The 21,448-nt window shown below is 39.0% G+C and overlaps 1 protein-coding gene across 12 annotated transcripts in view; it reads left to right on the top strand.

The window, feature by feature from the left end:
* Positions 1-21,448, top strand: part of relch (RAB11 binding and LisH domain, coiled-coil and HEAT repeat containing) — a 61,270-nt gene that overhangs the window by 2,872 nt on the left and 36,950 nt on the right. For 9 of the 12 annotated variants that reach the window (XM_072688830.1, XM_072688831.1, XM_072688833.1 and 6 more), the window contains 7 exons: positions 11,357-11,446; positions 16,993-17,064; positions 17,760-17,815; positions 17,958-18,071; positions 18,260-18,451; positions 18,876-18,967; positions 20,338-20,646. In XM_072688830.1, coding sequence (XP_072544931.1) covers positions 11,357-11,446; positions 16,993-17,064; positions 17,760-17,815; positions 17,958-18,071; positions 18,260-18,451; positions 18,876-18,967; positions 20,338-20,646 — 925 coding nt within the window. The remainder of the gene's footprint in view (positions 1-11,356; positions 11,447-16,992; positions 17,065-17,759; positions 17,816-17,957; positions 18,072-18,259; positions 18,452-18,875; positions 18,968-20,337; positions 20,647-21,448) is intronic. The other 3 variants (XM_072688835.1, XM_072688838.1, XM_072688828.1) reach the window with 2 other exon arrangements.

Here is a 21,448-nt window from a genome sequence, read left to right as displayed (position 1 = left end):
TGTACTCCAGGATGTATTCAATATTCACTCTCTTTTAGAGCAGCACAGAGAATATTTAGATGAACTGTATATTTAATATTTTCTCCTGTCAGTTTGTATCTGAAAATGATCTATAGTATAGGTCCTTAAAAGTCATTTTTCAAACTTTTAGTTTTCAGTTACTGTAACGTTCAGTCTTGGTCCATGTTACCCTTTCAAACTATGCTGGAAAACAGTCTGTCTTCAAATAACATGTTTTCTCAGCCTTTTCAGCTTTTCAGCTACCACAGCTTAGATTCACCCATTCACGTTTCAGCTTTGAGTGCTTTTTGAGTGAGGCAAAAAACAGGACAGCCCCTCAGAACAGAGCTTATTTATCTAATACCCCTCTTAAAGAGGCAATAACAAACAGCTTGTTTAAATTTAAGGGATAAAGATGGATTGGAAAATGGCCAATAATGCTCTCTAGGACTCCTGGCCACAAATGGCTGCGGCATCACTGGGGATCAAACTTGTGATATATGGTAGAACCCATGCTTACTACATTGCTCAATACAATACTAAGATATTAGATAAGATTAGAGAAAATGTCTTGTTGTAATAATGTTAAATATCACTAAAAAGTAATGTGTAACATAATAGTCTAATGTATTTAACTAACTAACTAACTGGCCGGTATGGGCCACAGTAAGGCAGTGTCAACAAAGTAACATTTATAGTGTTAGTTTTTAAGTAAGGATAAACTAATTCTGCTCATTATTTCTTTTATTCATTTACTTTGTCGACTAGGCTGTGTCTTGTCTCTAGGACAGAGGTCATCAACTCAGCTCTTCATTCAGACTGCAGACTTTTGCTCCAACCCTAATTAAGCTCATGTGATCCCTCTAATCGCTGCCTTCAGAAGTAGATTTGGGTTGGATGTGAAAACACACAGGAAGGGAGATCTTCCATCGTTTGCATGTTTTACCAGTCACTAAATGTAAAACCAGTTCCTGGTGGACTCTGGCTTTTAGACCTTGCAGTATTCCTGAAAGCGTGTCCTTGTCTGCCTCCTATTGTTTACCTTTCACAGCATGACGTTTCATGTTTTTTCTCCCTCCCACTACAGTTGCAGTGCCAAGGTTATGCATGAGGTTGAAGTGTTGAGCCACACACTAGTCCAGTTTGTGTGTAACCAAATGGTCCAGCGGTGCTGTTATTGATATCATGTGATAAGAGAATACTGGTTCCTAAAGCTCCTGTATCTCTTTCTGTAACTGCTATGTTCAGTATTTGTAAGTAAGAAATGTGATGATTGGGGCTAATTGGGCATGGTGGCTGTGGTCAAACTTCCAGCTGTGATGATTTGAGTGAAACAATCTTAATACTAATCAGTCCTGCTGTATTATAATGCTATTATACTGATTTTTCTGTGTGGAAGTAAATGAGGCTGGTGATCTGCCCATTTCCTCTGTCTTCTTGGACGTTGGGGGTGTTAAGTGACCTCAGCAGATGTGCAGTTATGTGCAAGTTCTGTATCCCAGACATCTCCTGTTGACATTGGTAAAGAAGGTGTTAATACTCCAGCGTTTTTTGACCTGATCTCTGTCTTCAGCATATGTAGCACCCAGCCGGTTACCACAGACAATAACTTGAACACAGTTCCCATTTAATTAGAAAATAACAGAAATAAAACAGCCATTGACTCCAGATATCACTTATACTGGCAGAACTAATACATAAAAGCTGCATTCAAGTTTTCAAATGCTGCTTAGAGAAGAGAACTGAGCAGGAGCAGAGAACTTGCACCTGTTGCTGATGTGGAAATGCACCCACACAGCTTATCTGGTTCCTTTAGAGAAGTATTGCCAATAGAATAGGACTCTCTGGAACAGTATAAATGTGGATCTGTTGGCACCATGCTTAATTCCAGGAGTGGGCTGAAGGGGTATGAAGCCCCCAGCATCGAGCGGTGGAGCAATGGAACTTCGATCTCTGGAATGATGAGTGGTGCTCTGTCCAATACTTTTGGGATGAGTTGGGGAGTTGGGAATGAGGTGGTGATCATCCAACATCCTAACCTCAGTAATGTTCTTGTCGCTGAATGCAACCTCAAAAACAAATTCTCTATGTGGTACTCCAGTCTAGCAGAAAACCTTCCCTGAACTGCAGAGACAGTTACTCCAGCAAAAGTTAATTTATAAAACTCCTTTAATAACAATGAATGAGCAAGTGTCCAAATATTTTTGTCCCTATAGTGTATTTGCAAAATCATAGTTTGAACATATTTTAGTAGTCCTTGAGGTGTGCAGGTGCTCAGCCATTATCTAGAGATTTAAGCACAAGTAATATGACTAATAATCCACTTAACCAGTAAAGTTCTTTTAAAAGGGCGGGAGTTAATGTTTAAGTTTTTATTAGGAATGAAAAATACATAGTTATATATCCTCAAAATAGCTATGAAAATTGATCTCATGTTCCCAAAGAATTGGGTCAAACATGTTTTGTTGATGTTGTAAATGACCGCTTTAATAGGAGAACACAATACATTTTAATTTGCATTAAATTATTTCTATTTATTTTCTGATTGTCACATATTTGGGGAAAGTATGGCTCTGTTGAAAGCAACGTATGTTTTTCACCGAGACATTCAACACTTGTACTAATTCTCATCATTTAACTGTTCTTGATAATTTGTCCTAACAAAACACAAGCAAGGCTTCAGCTTAGTTAGGGTCAATGTTTAAAAAAAAAAAATGTTGAAAAATGTTTAAGAAGAGGTGATAGCCCATGTACCATGTAAACGAGACACACACATAGCAGAGTGAATGGTTTGATTATTCTTTAAACTGGTGTAATTTTATTTTGTTTTATTAAGTTATCTATTTTGTCATTTTTCTGCCAAGTGCTTGGCAGTTAACTAACAATGCTGGAGAGATGTCAATATTGAGATGTTAATGGAATGGCGCAGAAAGCGGATTTCCCCAATTACTGAAAATTAGTTGGTTGTAATGTGTTAACGTGTGAGCGAGTTTCAAGCTGTAGCATTCACTCCCCAGACCATTCTGTACCTATATGGAAACAAAGCAGCAACAGTGTATATCCTTATATCTGCATATTCAAGGGCTGGTCAATATGGCGATATTTAATCGTATTGTGGTATTTTTGGTATTGTGATACACAATATGCTTTTGTAAGCATATCAAGGATATTGTCAGTGCTTTATAAACCCTGATCACCTGCAGGTTTCGCTACAAACAGTGTAATTAGACTGGTTTATTTAGACAAAGTGCAGCAGATGTTGAATAAAAAGTACAGGAGAGGATCTGAATAGTAGTTTCTGTTGCTACAGATGTATTTAGTCGGTGGTTACATGTGGCATTATAAATATTGTGCATCATAAAAAAAATGTCTAAGTATCAGGATATAGTATTTTTACCATATTGTCCAACCCTAATTCACCCTACAGCAAATTAACTCCACCCTTTCACTCACCCACTATTTACACCATTATTACAGTGTGGATCTGTCTTACAGTGGAACATGAAAATGATATGATGATTTTCTTTAAAAATTGGCTTTGATTGCGCTTGAGCCACTTTTCCCACCACCAAACCAACCCAGTGTCATTGTACTTGTGCAAAGACAAAGATTTTCTTTTCTTTTCTATCCATGTGGGCAAATGCTCTCCCACCACATCTGTCTCTCTTGATTTATGGTTGGTTAGAAACAAAACTATTGTGAAAGTTCCCTGTTTTATCAGCGGGAACTTTTAAACAAGCACTGAACAGTGCTAATACACACAGTCAATCTGGATTATGAGATATTAAAACTATAGAATGGTCCTTTTAAAACACCTATTCTGTTTGTTTGATATTTTCTCCTACCAAGTGTTCAGCAGTTAACTGAACAATACTGGGGAGAGGTCAATATTGAGATGTTAATAGAACATTACAGAAAACTATTTCTTGTTTCCTCAAAAATTCCCTTATTTTTGGAAATAAGAGTTGGTTGTAATGTATAAGCATGTGAGCAAGTTTCAAAACTGTTGCATTTACTCTATTCTGTACCTATATGGAAACAAAGCAGCATTCAAAGCAGTATTCTGAATGGTCAGAGAGGTCAGTCAGACACACTATAAAATGGTCCTTTTCAAAAAAGCAGCTACCAAACTAAAAAACTAAAGTATAGCTTAATAAGTAATTAAGCTGAATGGCTGGATTATTTATACAGTCAAAATTTTTAATTATAGAATAGGAAAGCCAAAAACCTGGATCTTGTCATCCTTAATTGAAAAAAAGGGTATTTACAAATATATATATATATATATAATGTATGTGTGTGTGTGTGTGTGTGTATATGTGTGTGTGTGTGTGTGTGTGTGTATATATATATATATATATATATATATATATATATATATATATATATATATATGTGTGTGTGTATAGATATATATTACAAAATTGTGTAAATTATACACATTTTGTCAATTTGAATCCGGCAGTTGTTCTTTACATTGTGTCAAAATGTTATGGTGAAGGACCAATAGAAATTCTCCAAATAGACTTGGAATAAAATCTTTTTACATTAACTTCCATTGAAAGTGAAGTTTTTTCCTTCTGCTGTAAAGTTGGCATTGTAAAATGTTGACAATATATTAGTCTCAAAGGCACGGTAACAAAACAGCTTGTAGTCTAATATTTTAAATATAATATTTTGTATTATTTTATACTCAAATGTAAGAAAATAAGGATACTGGCCTTTATTAGCTTAGTTACTAAGTCCTGTTGTTTTGACTTGCTGTATAAGACATGATATTTTGTAGCACTGGACAAAAGTGGTCATTTCCTATGATTATTAAATCTGCTGAACCCAGATTGGCCCTGGAACGCTGACAGAACATGACTTCATCAGCGCCTCGGCTCCTGTGGGCCGTGATAGCGTCGTCATCCCTCTGGGAGAAGGAGACTTAATGCAGATGAGACGTGCACTGCTAGCCGCTTACGTTTGCCAACCATGCTCTCAGCCGTAACCTGTAATTAGCCTTCTTGCTCAAGGCGGTATTGGACACTACATGGTGGGTTTATTGCAGTTAGATAGGCCTCAGTGGCCGCTTGTTTGTTGTTCTAATTGCCCCGTATGCGCTCCGTGCATTGACCAGGTACGGGGGGACGCTGGGGGCTGACTGCTTTTTTATTAGCGATGCAGCTCCAGCTCCCTAGAGGCTGGCAGCCTGCCGAAACAGAGCAGATGGCTGAGCTACATGTCTATTGTGTGAGATCCTTACAGCAGGCTACAGGAGGAAATATCTCTAAAATGTATCTCTGATCTAATTTCGGTTATTTTCGTTTTATTATGACTATTTAGGAAAGTCCACTTTTTAAATAAGGGCTTCATCAAGGGATCCTTAGTAAAGGCCATGGTTCTGTATAAAAGCATGACAACTCTTTGACTGCGCGATTCTTCTCTGTGATGGAAAAGCTCCTTAAACATGGCTCTATATGGCACTTCTGCTATTGATATGAGTCAAAGAACCCCTCTGAATACTATTATTACTACCACAATTGATATTCTGTACAAAGGGTATTGCCAAGGTCCTTATAGTAACATCCTGTTGCATTGTTACCTTAATATTATAACAGCTACAAAATCATTGTGATGCTCCACTGTCCTATAAAAGGGAGAATAGTGTCTCTATCATTGCTCCTCTGGGCTCGGCACAATGCCAACTACACTATGTAACTTTGCGAACGCTGGCAGGACAGTGCTTCTGAGAACTACGTGAAGCTGCATAAAACTGGGACATATTTGTGTAATAGTACTACTACTGTACTATTAACCTGAGCCATGTTTAAAGCACTGTACGCAAACAAACTGAATTCTGAATGAAAGCGAGCATTCTGCTGTTCATGAAATAAAATTATAATAAAAAAAAATAATAAAACTGTTGAGATTGCTTAGAAACATAAACCTCCCATTAACGAACGACATGAGAAAATATCTGAAATTCACGGTGTTCAGTGGCTCGTAACTATCACTTGCTTGTATGAGCAATTGTCGTTGCCTTTACTTTGTTCTATTGTCTGTTGCTTATTAACACCACACACAATGCATTGTGGCCTATATTCAGCTTATGTAGTGAGCTACAGTGTGTACTCTAATTGCGAGTGCATTGTGGGAAATTATACTGCTCTCAAAATCACGTTTGAATTCAGACACTCATAGAAAAATTACCACCATACTCATTAGTGCCCTAAAACGCGATACAGTGAATTTCAGTTGAGTCCTTGAATGTAATACAACAGCAGGATGGAAACCTGACCGGCACTGGTTCTCTGCAGTCCGTGAGGTTGAATCTGAACATGCGTGTAATGCTGTTTCCACACGCTTTGCACTGAAAGCTTCTCCTGCAAGCGATGTCGGAGGTGTTGAGCTGTGAAACGTGTTAAAAAAGCTGCAGTATTTTTGGAGGCTGTTGAGGATTCAGTGCTGCACTGAGGCAACAGTCTGCTGCATAATGCATGGCCTAATTGGATCCTGTGTGAGGAGCAGCTGCCTGGTCGTCATCAAAACCGTCCTGTCACTCCCTGTCCACCCAGCACATCCCTTTGTTTTCCAACTGAATCCCGCTGTGCTGCGTAGGCCACACAGCCAGGAGCAGGATTGCTGCGGCGGCCTTCTGAAGGTGGTTATTGAGACAGTCTTTTGGCCAAGGTCCACCTGTGAACCAGAAAGCGCTTTGAGCTTTGCATTTTGGGTGTTGAAGTCTTTAGTCTGAAGTCAAAGTCCAAATGTAGTTAGTCAGCCAAGACTTGTGTGGTGTCTAAATTTGCTGCGGGGCTAGTGTTGGTAAAAGTAATGGAAAGTGTGTGAAGTCATTAATCCCCACTAGACTTGCTTGTGTTGTTTATTTCTGTATATTATTACATTTTGTGTTAAACTGTCTATTTTTCTTAAATGTGTTAGCATGCAGGTTTGAACTCGATATTTATTAGAGTTTCTCAAAACCAGTTTGACCTGGTAAAGCTGTTAAGTTGTGTGGTACAACACATGGACCTACTTTCATTTTTGTGAGTCAGTTCCTATTAGATCCTTCAAAGGCTTGAAACAACTTATCTGCCCATAACGGCCCAATTTGTGGGTGTGAGGGCTTTGCTCAGTGTTTGAATTTGAAGTGGGGCTTCATAACAAAGGGATTTTTTATTTTATTTAATGTTTTTTTTATTTTTTACAGTAAGTAGCATAAGTGGAGGGGGGGAGTTAATGTACAAACATTAAAAAAGCAATGCAAAAGTTTGGAATCCATGTTCAGCATTTGTTACTGTGAATAGCTAAGCGACTTCAAGATGACCTGAGTGATTTCTAAAAGGCATAAAATGAAAAATAGGGCTGGGGGATATGGTACAAAAATACTAACTCATCATACACAAAATTTGTTGCGATACATTTATGCACAGACAAAATATATCAGTAGCAACAGATTCTGAAAAACGACCATTTTTTATCTGCCGCACTTCATCTAATTAAACCTCTTTTAATTACACGGTTTGTAATAAACCTGCAGTTGATCAGTATTCTTTAAGCACTAACAATATCCTGGGTATGCTTAGAAAATCTTACTGTGTATCACGATAATAACATTTATCACGATTCGTTATATTGCCCAGCCCTAGGTAAAAAAAACTGTTTAGCAAGGTCGCTAAATTTCAATCTTTTACAGGTTTAAAGTAACAAAAAATAAAATAAAAGGTGAGTAATACCCCTTAGGACCTCATGAGTATCAAAGCTGGCTGACTCTTTTTACAGTCTGACATTTGCTTCTAGCGTTTGCTGGTGTTTAGTTGAATGCATTCTCCTTGCCACTGGCTGCAACTCAAGCCCAAAGCATGATCGATCCACCCCGAACTGAAGTTTGTGGTGAGGATGCAGGAAAGGCTTTTTTCTACTGACTCATCCATGAGGGTCATATTTGTGCAGGTGTTGCTGCACAGTAGAACAGTGCACCAACAGTCCTGAGTCTGCTTAATCTTCCTCAAGGTCTTTTACAGTTGAACAGTGGTCTTGACACTTTACTATATTTTTTCATAGCCTTTATGTGCTTTGTGGAGCCCATGTCTACTGATTATTGAGACTAGGTTTGAATAGTTCTTATAAAGCTTTGGAATTTGCGTTGATTGTAAACAGGCCATAGCCCTAACAAGCTAGTTAAGGTCTGAGACCTTGCTTAAAAGCTTAGAACATAAAAAACAAAAAACTTTTCTATTGAGCTTTTCTATCTTTTTCTTGTTTCACTCTGTATAAAAGAATAATACACTAATCTTTCTTTAAATGTTGAAAGTAATGTTTGAAACAATACATTTTATTACAAGATTGTAGACACCTGTGATGCCAATTAGTGGACACACCTTGATTTAACATGTCCCTTTGGTCACATTATTTTCAGGGGTACCATCATTTCTGTCCAGGCCTGTTTAATGAGTTTACTTTTTAAAATAATTCTGTTGAAGCATGGTTCGGATTTTCATTGGTTAATTTTTATAGAATTTTTATTTATTATTAATTTTGTCAGATTTAAGTTATTTCTGTGACTATTGTGGGTTTTTCTTTCATTAACCGAAGGGTACCAACAATTTTGCCTATGTGTGTATGTCATTTGCAGTTAGGTTCTACTCACCAATTTCTTAGAAACAGAAGGCTTGACTAGGGGTGTCTATACTTTTGCATGTATGTAGACTCCTGGCCCCTGAATGCATATTTTTACATGTTAAATGGTTTCTGAAACTACAAGGAAAACCTCTAATAACTATATATCATATGCAATTTAATCAGGACCACCCAGGCATACACATTGCTTCTCTCTACAGAGTCGGTAGAACAGCTATGTAGAACTCCCTGTAGCCAAATTCAGACAGGACGTGTCAGATTATGTGTGTTCACGGCTTACTGCTTCCGCTTTGGGAGCGAACTTGTTTTGCGGAAAGCAGAATTCTGGCATATTTTTGATGCCAGCCAACTAGAAAGCTTTGAATCTAGGAATGCTACTGGATAAGTTGGTCGAGTTAAGATAAGTTAAGATGTTGGTTAAGATAAGGTCAGTATGGCATAGTAATATGGAACATCCTGCTACTCCAAAGTGGTTAAACCAGCAAAGGCAGGTTTCTGCACACGCAGGCTCTGACTTGGTGCCTTTTCAGTGTTGGCTTTGCTAAAAATAGAGGTGCAAATGAGTAGCTGAGTAACTATTTTCAGACAAAACATTTAAATGAATCTGGAAGATTAGCCGATATTAGCAGAGGGCTATAGTGCGTACGCCAACAGTAAAATCCTGTTAGAGGGGAAAGCTTAATTTCCATATTTAGGGAATTAATCAATGTTTCCACTGACTCCCTGTTGAGCTTCTGCACGAGGAATGAAGCATAGCTTCACAGTGTGATGCTGAAAGACCAAAAGATATTCAGATGTACTTCAGATATAAAAGATATATTGTACTGTGCAGAGGTTTTAGACACCTAAGCACATTATTTAAAAATCCATTGGTCTCGCAGAAAAAAAATAACTCTGACTCTATTTATAAATACAGTAAAAAAGAAATCTCATCTTATAAGTAGTTGATATTTTGTGAACTTAAAGTTTTGTTCCAGCAAATACATGAATGCAATCCATCACCAGCTCATTTGATTTTACATCATTAAGCACTGATTTACCGAATCAGGTGTTATAATACTTGTTATAGTAAATAATACTAGACTCTCATGAGGAGAGCTTTGGAGATGTTTTAATGAACACAGTGACTATTTTAAAAAAGGTTTATCTTTGTATTTGTTCTAATGGTTGGGTACTGCTGAGCCGGTCTCATTTACACCTCAGCCATTTAGTTTGGTTTGCTCTTGATTGTTGAAGTGAGTTGAATCACCATGGCGAGATTCAAATAGATCTCTGGGGCCTGCAGAAAAAAGGTTGTAGACAGTACGGGAAGAGCTTTAAAAAGACTGCAAGGTACATAGAGAACTTGCAGGCAAACCTAAAATGTCATCATGGGAACTACAAGTAGCTCACAAGTGCCATGGTTGATGTCAAAGTACAGTATCCATCCATCCATAAGAATGTCATGTAAATGTAGCAGGACCACAAACACACAGTGCATACCCACACATGTCACAGAGAATCTATTCTGCAAGGAGAAGTGGGCTAAATTTCCTCCAGGCCGTCGTGCGATCCTAACAATGGGGCAATCACGTTTCCTCATAGGGGATTGGATGTTGACTATCTTTACCTTTATCTTTACATCATTTCTCTCTTACATTTTTGTGTTTAAGTTTAAGATACAATGTCATTCAGTGATTGTAGCCTGCATTATGGAAAGCTCCTCTTTGTATCTCTCATTACTGTAAGTGGACTGAGTGCCTCTTAACATTTGCAGCAGCAAATCAATTGGTGTCTTTACCTCTGCTGATATCTGACAAGAGAGATTGCTATTCAAGTCACACCCAGAGACCGACTTAACACTAAAAGGGCAGGTACACCATTCCTTTCCTTATCACCACTCTGCTAAAGCAGACAGAGATAACCATTTATGCCCACTTTCCACTTCCATAGTTTGAGTCCCCATTTCCACTAGTCATGTTCTGTCCTTCTACAATGAGACACTACAGTGTTTGCAGCCCACATTCATTTTGAAACAGTTCATTCATGTTAATAAGTGCTGGAGGCCAAGAGCAATTCAGCTATCATTTTTGGGTTTACCACATACTATGTAATCTCTGTGATTTGTGATCATGTGACTGGCTGCACTCTTGCCTTGGCCTTGGGTTCAGCTGACATCATGTGACAAACTAGGGCTGGATGTTGTTCACATTGTTGGTACTAATACTGTTGCTTTGACTTCAGAACTAATTTCTTTTTTTTTTTTTCATGCCATCTGTCACATGCATTATTATATTAAATGTAATGAAATGATCACAATAGTTACACTATATGGGCAAAAGTATTGGGACACCTGCTTTTTCCTTGTTTCGTTCTTAAAAGGTTTTAAAAGTTTATCCTGCTTTTCTTGAAGTAACTCTGTTTTTACTGTCCAGGATTTGGAGCATTGCTGTGATAATTTGATTGCTTTTGGTCAGAATATTGGATGATCACCAACCCACCTCATTCCCAAGTCCCCAACTCGGCCCAAAAGCGATGGTGGAGCACCATCATTCCAGAGAACACCGTTCCACTACTTCACAGCTCAATACTGGGGGGGGGGGGCTTTATACCCCTCTAGCCCACACCTGGCGTTGGGCATGGTGGCCATAGGTTCTCCATATATCTGCTCTTCAGGTGCTAGCCAAGCTGTGTGTAGCATCCGTCTGAATGAATGCATAAATTATTATCTTTGTTGTTTTTGTCATTGTAGACCGGGCCGGCAGTATCAGCACCCTGGACTCTCTGGATTTCACGCGCTACTCTGATGATGGGAACAGAGAGTCGGACGAGCGGGTGGCAGGTAAGCAGAACCTTTTGCGCAGTGGTCATGGGGCAGTAAGACCGAGACTGAAAGGCCAGGACACACTGTGGCCTTCAGAAACCAGAGAAGATGGCCAGTTCTGATATATGATGAGGTTTTAATGATGTTGTGTCCAGACGATTGTTAGTGAATTGAGTGACTGGTCACGTCAGCACAGAACATTTCTACATGCTCTTTCTGCATTTTCTATGGCAGATATCTTGGTTTCTAAAGTCCACTACCTCATGTTTTTGCTTCAGCGCTCTTGTTGATCAGTCATGACATATTGGGTGTGTGACATTTGCACACTGGCAGCTACAAAGGTGATCTACCCAGTTACTTGAGAATGTTTATATCCCTAAGTGCCTCAGTGCTTTACAGTGCTATCAAACAGACTTGCTTCTGTCTGTTTGAGGAGAACACGATGTGGGTTGGGTGTTTGATTTAGACGTGCAGTTTGGACGATTATAGCCTGGTGGGCTACATATTGATCCTGCTTTTTATGAGTCCAGTGCTGCCTTCAGTGTGGGCTGTAAGAACTGTTGGCCGGTCAGCTGAGAACATCACAGACTGAATAGGGAGAAATCGGCCATTGGTGTATACACGTGATCTCTGTAGTGGTGCATGATGATTAGGCCATCACCAGTTTGCCTCACTGAGCACATTCATCAGGCCCTCTAAATGAGCTCTTTCTTTGAAGATCAGGAGTAGAGTGAACCAATGGAAATGCTCGAATTACAATCTATAGCTGTTTCCTCCAGAACCAGTTTTAATTTCTGGATTTCTGGTGACTTGGATTTTTTTCGCAGTGGTGATGATGGGACCAAGGGGTTGCTATGACCACAACACAAATATAGCCATTTTATTTACTATCCAAATCGCCAGTTGTTCCCCATTTGAATGATGACTTGAGACTTGACACATGGTTCATTAGTATTTATAGCTTGAAACCTTTGGGCTAACATAGTCAGCTGAGCAATGATTACAGTAAACCACCATAAGATCTGAAAGCAAATATAGAATACAATAAGAAGCTTGTTCATGTGTGCTTTGTTATATCAACTTTCTCATATGATTAGCTCTACCAATATACTGTACCAAAGCTTACACCAAACTCTAGTCTAACACTATACAAGTGTTGAAACTCATCACCAGTCCAACTGCAGGTAAATTAACCAGTGCACAGTACCTTAACCAGCTTTAATAAAAAGACTGACCAGTTTCAATTTACACACAACTATTACTGCATACTGCATATATCGACTATATATGAATTCCTTTAGTGATATACCTCCACTATACACACCTTGTGCCTCTCCAAAGGGGGGCTTTAAAACAGTCCTTGAGCATTGCATTTGTACCAGAGCTTTTGCTTCTTCCACTACCACAAATCTAATTTCCACTAATAACCTTCAAAATAAAAAATCTGTTATTTTTTTTAAAGAAACTGCAGAAGTCTCTGCAAGTCACGCAAAGCTTGTATTAACAACAACAAAAATAAATAAATAATAGAAGTCCCTTGTGGTCGTTTACACCTGTGAACCTACAAATGTCTTTTTCTTTGTGATGCTGACAGAAACATTTCAGAATTACAGTAAAATCATAGTGTGTCATGCATCAGGCAGTGTGTTCATAAACATATGGTTGAATAACTTTTCATGTGGGAGCTTTTAGAGGCATTAAACTCTTTAAAAGTCCCAGGAGGTTCCATTCACCACCACCACTGTGAGCAATTCTGACTCTAAAACTGAGCATTTTACACAAACCCACTCTGAACGACTTAGTCTTAACTATTTAACTATTGAATTCTGAAAGGATCAGTGGAATTCCCAGTGACATTACATTCCCACTGTCCATATGAACTCTCTGATTTCCAGTCAGTTCGGAGCTCCTTTAAATATCAGTCTTAAAGGTACGGTAATAGAAACACCTTGTTGAATTGTAATGTTGGAAAATGGTCATATAAAAATAAACTGATTCAGACAGAATTATGTTGGAACCAAGACATGTTTTGCCACAGTTTTGATTCCTGAGAAAATCCCCATCTCTCTGATTGCCTGTGGAACACTGACCAGTCTTAGCCAAGTATTTTAGCACATTTTTGTTGCATTGTTAATAAGATCATATTGAGGCCTAAATCGGGCACGGTGTAGGCACAAATGCTGAAACTGAAAGGCACTGGTGTTATTAGGGCTTCTATTTGTTGTGTTATGCTTGCTATTTTTAATGTTCTGGACATGTATACAAGATATGTCTGGTGCTGGGAGATATTGATATAATTCATCATTACAGTATTTCTTAATTTGATGATATTTAGTGTTACAAAGGTATTGAACCCACGCTACTTAAAAGCTTGTATTACAAACCTGGCTGATTTATTTAAAAAGAAAGAAAAGGAATAAATAAATGAATAGAAAAGACACCAGGGAGGAGAATCTTAAGTGGAGTTTAAAGGAAGCACAATTACAGAAAGAAAACTCAAATCTGTATGCTGTTTATTTCTGCATTTTATTATGTAGTAAATGACATAGGTTGCATTAAACAGTCAGATCTTGGACATGTGAGTAATGCATAAAACGCACTGCTTGGTTGTTTTAAATAGAATTATTGTTCTAGATAGAATGCATATTAACCGTCACTGCTTTTAACCTCGCAAGTCCGTATCACAGTACATCAGTATACCAGTATATGGCAGAATATCATCCAGCACATATGTGACTGACATACATCAATATGTCATTATGAACTGTAGTAAAGGACAGCTTTTGTTTATTGACCTATGCAGGCTCCGCCCACTAACGTGTTATTTTGTAGCTGTTGTTGCTAGGTTGGACAAGCTTCAAAGAATGCTGATTCCACCTAATGTGAAATGTAGAGAGCTTTGATGTGTAATCAAGGTCACGCACAGCAAAAAGACCCTACACGCAATCTGTCCTAACAGTGCGACCTTTCACATGCATATTAAAAGATCATTTGATGGGAGTAACGCTCTCTAAATGTGAGCGACAGTTTCTCATGTGTCTTAGGTGTTCTGTAAAGTTTGTCCAACCTGGCAACCGTTACTGCCAAAGAATGCGTGTGTGGGCAGAGCATTGTTCTTTTGATTCAGAGCCAATCCCTGTATTTATAGATCTACAGTAGTAGTATTTTTGCTGAGTGTATATTTATGCTTATGATATGAAGCAACTTAAGGCTGCAGTATTAGTATTACTACCAGGATTAATAATATAGTCACTATGTATCAGAAATGTGTATGTTATTAGCTTCTCGAAAGTCAGTTGAGGACTTTCTGAACCTTGCAGCAGAGAAAGCCGCCTCTATGCAAATGTTAGATTTTACAATCGGGTATTTAAAAAAAAAAAAAAAAAAAAGTATTTTAAAATCTGGAGCCTCTCGCTCATTGGCCGATGACCGTAGCCCTGGCTGTCTGACCTGGGGTTTTCTGGCTTTCTGAAGGGTCTCAACACCAGTACTTCTCTTCTCTGTGCTGAACCACACACACCATCCAGGCTAGCACACCTCTCCCACTTATTTTGCTTGTGTTTAAGTTTTGCCATTCGTTCAAATCTTGCATCCTGTGCCCTCGCGATCTGCAGCAACCGTGTCCAACTCACCCAACCTAGACCACCTCCCTGTCTTTATCTTTCGTTCTTCTTTTTCTTTCTGTCCCACCAATCTTTCCCTTTCTTTCTATCTATTTTACTTTGCCTTTTTTTTATCCGTCTTATTTATCTTGTTCTCCTCTGTCCTCTCTTTCTCTCTGTATTACATTGTGTGTACATTTATTACATTTATAGACATTTATTATCAACAACATACATGTTGTTGCTGTTGTGCAAAAACCTTGTATCTCCATTTGTGCCATTTTTCACTTTTTGACATTTTTTGACAATTTGAATCTGCAGTCATATATATACTATATAGTTATTATATATCAGTACAAACACTTCAGATGACTTAAAATAAAAACTATTCATTAATTAAATGTTTTTTATGATGTTATATATTTATTCATATTTATTCATATTTTGTCTCCTGTAAAAGTACTGTAAGAAGATACAGGGTTTTTGCGTGACAGTAATGAGATACTAGTATATGTTCTATAAAGACCCTCAGCTGTTGTTCTGAGGGAGTTACACCTGTTAGAGTGTTTAATCCCGCTAGGTGTTGTCTGCAGATCACCCGTGCACAGGCATGTACAGTGTCTTCTGCTCTCCATGCTTTTCTTCCCTGTGTCTTTCTCAGGCAGGGCAGCTGTAGCAGGATTGCTGCAGGCTTTTACAAACTGCATTGTTTCCAAACTCTCCTGAGCAAACCGCCTTAATTCATCATGTAGAAGCATTCGCTGCGGGCAGGGTTAGAATTGCTCTGCTTTTGATTGAAGGCACATCGTTGCTGACCAGCTGAAGAGAATCAGACGCCACTATTGGCTTATTATCTTTATACGCTGATTTGAAATGGAAGTACCTCGTAGGCTGTTTACTTTATTTGCTACTACTTTAGCTCTACCCACAAACTCATTCTTTTGAAAATTGGTCAAGCGCTCAGAATTTGAGCTTTCAGACATATAATAAATTAATAAAATGCTATAAATATATTTTAGATGTTTTACTATTTTATATTTTGACAATAACTAAGATTTAAATAGGATTCTGTAAGGCTTGTCCAAAGTAGCAGCCAAAGACAATGTCAGTGGGCAGAGCACAGGTCTGTTAAATAACACTACGTTAACATTGACAGTTGATAAAGTTGCTTTTCATGTAACACTGAGGCCTTTAAAGCTCATCGTAGTTAGGCATAGTAAATCAACCTCACTGAAGGTATGAACACTCTTAAAAATGAAGGTGCTACAAAGGGTTCCTTAACCAATGCAATAGAAGAGCCTTTATCCATAAAGAGCCTCATTTGTAACAGAGATGTGAGTGTGAAGAACCTTTCAATTGGTAAAGAACCTTAACATCCATTTCTTTAAACCTTTGAAAGGGTCTTCACACATTTTGGGTTCTTTAAGGACCGAAAAGTGATTCTTTTATGACCTTGTCCAAAGAACCCTTTATGGTATCTTTATTTTTCAGAGTGAAGCTCCGGGAAAGATGTGGAATTGGGTTTAATTTAAATTGCAAATTTTCACAAATACTCCTAATTTTACTGCCATTCTGTTGCTGTAAAATCCTGGGTCAGACAGCAGATCACTGTCTTTAAAGAAATCAATACAGCGCCAGCCGTCCCAGCAATCTCTGCTGCATGCGTTCATTAGATCCATAGTGTGCATGTCCCTGTTTCGGTTCTGCCTCAGTTCTTCTTACGAAACTTTGTCGTGTTTTTTTTCTTTCCTCGTCTTTGTCTTTGGTTTTTCATGCCCATTCTTTGTTCTGTTGTTTTTGTGTTTTGGTTTGGTTGGACCCTTCTCTTGGTTGGATGCCTGTGTGCGTGCCTGTGTGCGTGCGTGTGTTTGTGTGTGTGTGTGTGTGTGTGTGTGTGTGTGTGTGTGTGTGTGTGTGTGTGTGTGTGTGTGTGTGTGTTGACCCATCCCACCTTCGGTCCAGTTTTGGAGTTTGAACTACGGAAAGCCAAGGAGACCATTCAGGCTCTGCGCACCAACCTGACTCAGGCTGCAGGTGGCGTACTTTACAGTTTCACAGTCCTACTCCTACATTCTTACACTCCTGTACTCCTACACTTCTGTACTACTACATTATTACTGTAATACTGCCACACTGCCATACAGCTACAGGAGCCTCACTCGCTCCTGACCACCACAGTCTGTCTGTTCACACACCAACATTCATATTCTCTCTCTCTCTCTCTCTCCCTCTCTCTCTCTCCCTCTCTGTCTCTCTCACCCGCTTTTGTTTGTCCTCCTGTTCTTTTACTTTTTCATCTCCATCACTTACTTACTCTTACTTACTCTCTCTTTCTGTATTGTCTTAATTTCTTAATTTCTTTTCTTTCACACTCTCTCATTCTCTTTTTCTCGTGTTTTTTCTTTTTTGCCTTCTCTTTTTTTTTATTGTCTAATTTTGCTTTTTCGTATTTCTTTTATCTTCCTCTCGTATGTTACTTTTTCTTTTTGTATTTTCTTTAATCTCTCTCTGTATCACTTTCTCTGTCCTTCTCTCACTTCCTTCCTTTCTTTCTTTTTCTATTTTTTTCTTTTGTTTATTTTCTATCTCTCTGTCTCGTTCTCATGCTCTCTCGCTCTCTCTCGCACGCCCGCTCTTGTTCTCATTCTTTCTATCGCTCGCTCTCTCGTTTTTATTCGGTTTCTCTCTTATTCTCGCCCTCTCTCTCGCTCTCTCTTTTCCCTTCTCAGAATGCGAAATCCCTTCCCAGGAGCGCAAAAACTACAAATCCAGTCCTGAAATTCAGGTTAGACCTTTTTCATTTTCATTTTAACCGGATTACCCTTGAGATTAAACTTAAATTAACCTTCTTTTTTTACAAATTAATTTTGTTTTATGTTGTTTTGGGTTTTTTGTTTGTTTGTTTGTTGGTTTGTTTTGTTTTTCAGGAACCCATCCGCCCCCTTGAGAAACGAGCCTTAAATTTTTTAGTGAATGAATATTTATTGAAAAATGAATACAAGCTGTCATCCATCACCTTCTCAGATGAAAACGATGATCAGGTACCTCTTTAGACCCTGTCAGTGTATCTGATGAAGCCCTTTCTACAGAACTGTTGCAGTCTTTAGTGTGGGTGTGTTCATGTTTGGTGTGGGGGCAGGATTTTGAGTCTTTATGACGTGTGTGTGTGTGTGTGTGTGTGTGTGTGTGTGTGTGTGTGTGTGTGTGTGTGTGTGTTTTGCACGCACAGGATTTTGAGTTGTGGGATGACGTTGGCCTGAACATTCCAAAGCCCCCAGACCTGCTGCAGCTCTACAGAAACTGCGGCAGCAGCCATCCGTCTCACAGGGAAACGGCAGACGCAGCTGTGGGTGTGGACACTAGCGACCTGCCTGGAGACTGCATTACCCAAGAGGCTGTGCAGAAAACCGAGACCATTCAGGTAATTAAACTCTTAATTACGATAATCACTGTTTGATGGGCTTTCCCGTATTAGCTTCTCAAGCCTTAAGCTACGGGTGGAGACCTCTAACACAGTGCAGTTTTGTAGGGTTTTTTGTTGTTGTCCTCTTCAGCTCACCCACACCTCACTTAACTCATCTGTTAATTGCCAGGCTTAGGAGCTGTGTTCTAGCAGGAAACTGTTCTGAGAACTGTGCTGAACTCTGGCCTTTAGTTTTCAAATTAACACCTGGATTTACCTACTAAACTTTACCTTTGTCCTTTTCTTTTCACTGAACAAAATAACTAAATGATAACGTTCACCTTTCTTGTATCTTCACATACCTATAATTGTACTTGTGATCTCTCTCTCTCTCTCTCTCTCTCTCTCTCTCTCTCTCTCTCTCTCTCTCTCTCTCTCTCAGCAGAAGGAGGTGGTGCAGGAGCTGGAGTATCAGATCAGTTTATTAAACAGTGAAAAACACAGTCTGGCTGAACAGATAAAGAAATTACAGAGGTGAGCTACACCCTGACCTGAAACTCTTATTCTGAAAGGCTCCTGGATTAGAGGGTAATGCTATGAGTTCATTTTCCAGACCTCCTAAATAAGCATTCACAATAAAGAGCAACATGTTTTGTGATAAAGTTGTAGAGATGTGTAACTTTTTATTATTTTATTCCAGAACCTACAAATGTTCATCTTACTGTTCTTACTGTGTGAGTGAGAAGGTGCTGATAGTTTTGTGAATAAGAGAGCATAAAACATGCACATCATAGAAATCCCTTGCATTTTTAAAATAAAGGAGTAGGATTAAGGACTCCACCCACCCAAGCCACTGTCTGTTCTCCCAGCTGCCCCACGACAGGAGGTACAGAAGCATGAAGAACAGAACCTGGCGGTTCAGAGACAACTTCTACCCCCAAGCAATTAGGCTGCTGAACAGCCAGTACTATAGAGTCAGTCCTACTACTACAGCCAGCAGTACAGGCTGTCTGTCACAAAGCTGTCTTACCAGTCTCATCACACAAGATATCTCATCACGTTTCCACCCCATACAAACACACTCTGCACCCTGCACTTACTTAGTGGAGCTGTGACCTCTGCTTAGTCACACTGCACCCACCAAAGACCCTCCCCACTCACACTACACTTGAATTCACATCTTGTCCAGTGTCTGTATGTAAATAGTAATGTAGACATCTCACACATGATATATTCAACCTTTTATTTAATGTGTATATTTTTTATTTCTTCTTTTGCATATATTTATGTTTTTACTCACCTTTACATATTTTTAATGTGATGTGACCGTAAACCTGATTTTGATTTGATTCAAATTCACTGTTTACTCCCCAGTCCATACAGTCCATTTTGGAAACAAGCTGTAAAACTGAGAACTGAGAAATCCCTGTTTCTCTGTTATCAGGAGAACCATCTCATTTACATATCTCTGCCTGTTCAGGTTAGCAGTTTAGCCTCGCCCACTCCTATTGCAGTTCTCAGCGATGTTATATATGTATATAATTCATATATAAAGCAGTATTCCATACAAAAAAATTATTATTATTATTATTTTTGTGATGTAAAAAAAAAAAAAAAACAGTACATTTGCATATATCCACCCATTCTACAGTACAATACAGTACATTACAGTACATGGGCCCTGCCCATTCCTCTTGAAGTTATGAGGAGTGTTTCAGCACTGACTACTCTAAGGACAGCCAGTCAACGCGGTGCTCATTTGATTATATTTGGTGCACACAAAAATAATTTCAGTAAAAAAATAAAATGTAAAATAACGGGCCTCTAAGCAGTGCTTTAGGTTTGTTGTTTTTTTTATCTGAAATAGGTCATATAAATCTCTCTTTGCCTCATGTGATTAACAGTGAGATCCAGGATCTTCAGAGGAATGTATCATCTCCTTTAAAAGCTCCGATGGAATGTGGGGACACTAAAACTGGACTCCAGTGCGAGAGGAGTCTGGATAATGGGCAGTATCTGGACATACGGGGGGTCACTGAGCCTGATGCTGCTGCAGAACCTAACTCGAACACTACCACCAGCACCAACACCACTACTGCTACTTCTACTGACCATGCTGCTGAAAATTCCTCACCGTCCACACAGCCACACAGCAAGTTTAAAAGCCCGGGCCAGCACAGCAAAGGTCCTGTGCAGTTTGACCAGCCCAACAGGTGATGCTCGTTCACTTCATTGCACTGAACACTGTGATTACAGATTATAGCCTCATTAGGGCATCTGCCTGAGACCTACCTCATGCTTTTTGAACTGGCTGTGCTTGCTTGCAAACTGTTTCATAGTTGTTTGAGCTGTTTAATGGTTTACAGGCCAAATCTATTGAAACAAGCAGTGATTTGTACAATGAATTCAATAAGCCAGCAACCAACATAGCACATGTATTACCATCTGCTTTAACTAATTGAAGTGGGTTGAGGCTAGGGCGGTGACAAGTATACAACACGTATCGTGATACAGGGGTTACAATTCAATAATTTAATGTATTGTGATACTGTGCTGCAATAGTGAAAGCAAGGCAAGATAGATTTTTGGTAAAAACTAATTTAGGGAAAACTGTTATAGAATAAAAACAACACCAGCATAGTCTACAATGCTTTATGGTCAAAGAACCTTGAGACTTGTCTGTAAAAACGCCTCAGGAGAACGGCTGTCCACGGGTTAGCGTGAGCAGTGATGCCATGTTACAGCAATAAGCCACGAAAGCCCAGGCATTACAGAGAGTTTATCTTAATTAAAGGATGATGCAAGGCACACGGCGGCACAGAGCTAAACCCCAGATTGAACTGTCTGTCTGTGGCTACAGCTTTCAACCTGGCCCAGCAAATTCACATCTGTTGATATTTGATGACCCACACTACCCACAATTCAGTACTCCTCAGGTGGGGTCTGCTATCTGAGTTGTGGTGTGACCAGAAATTTCTGCACAAAAATGGTTTGTAAAGTGTAATTAATAGATAA

The sequence above is a fragment of the Salminus brasiliensis genome, chromosome 1 (genome assembly GCF_030463535.1).
Source record: "Salminus brasiliensis chromosome 1, fSalBra1.hap2, whole genome shotgun sequence".
NCBI classification, from domain to species: Eukaryota; Metazoa; Chordata; class Actinopteri; order Characiformes; family Bryconidae; genus Salminus; species Salminus brasiliensis.
The sequence above is the reverse complement of the archived record's forward strand: the minus strand, read 5'-3'. Positions and strand labels throughout refer to the sequence as shown.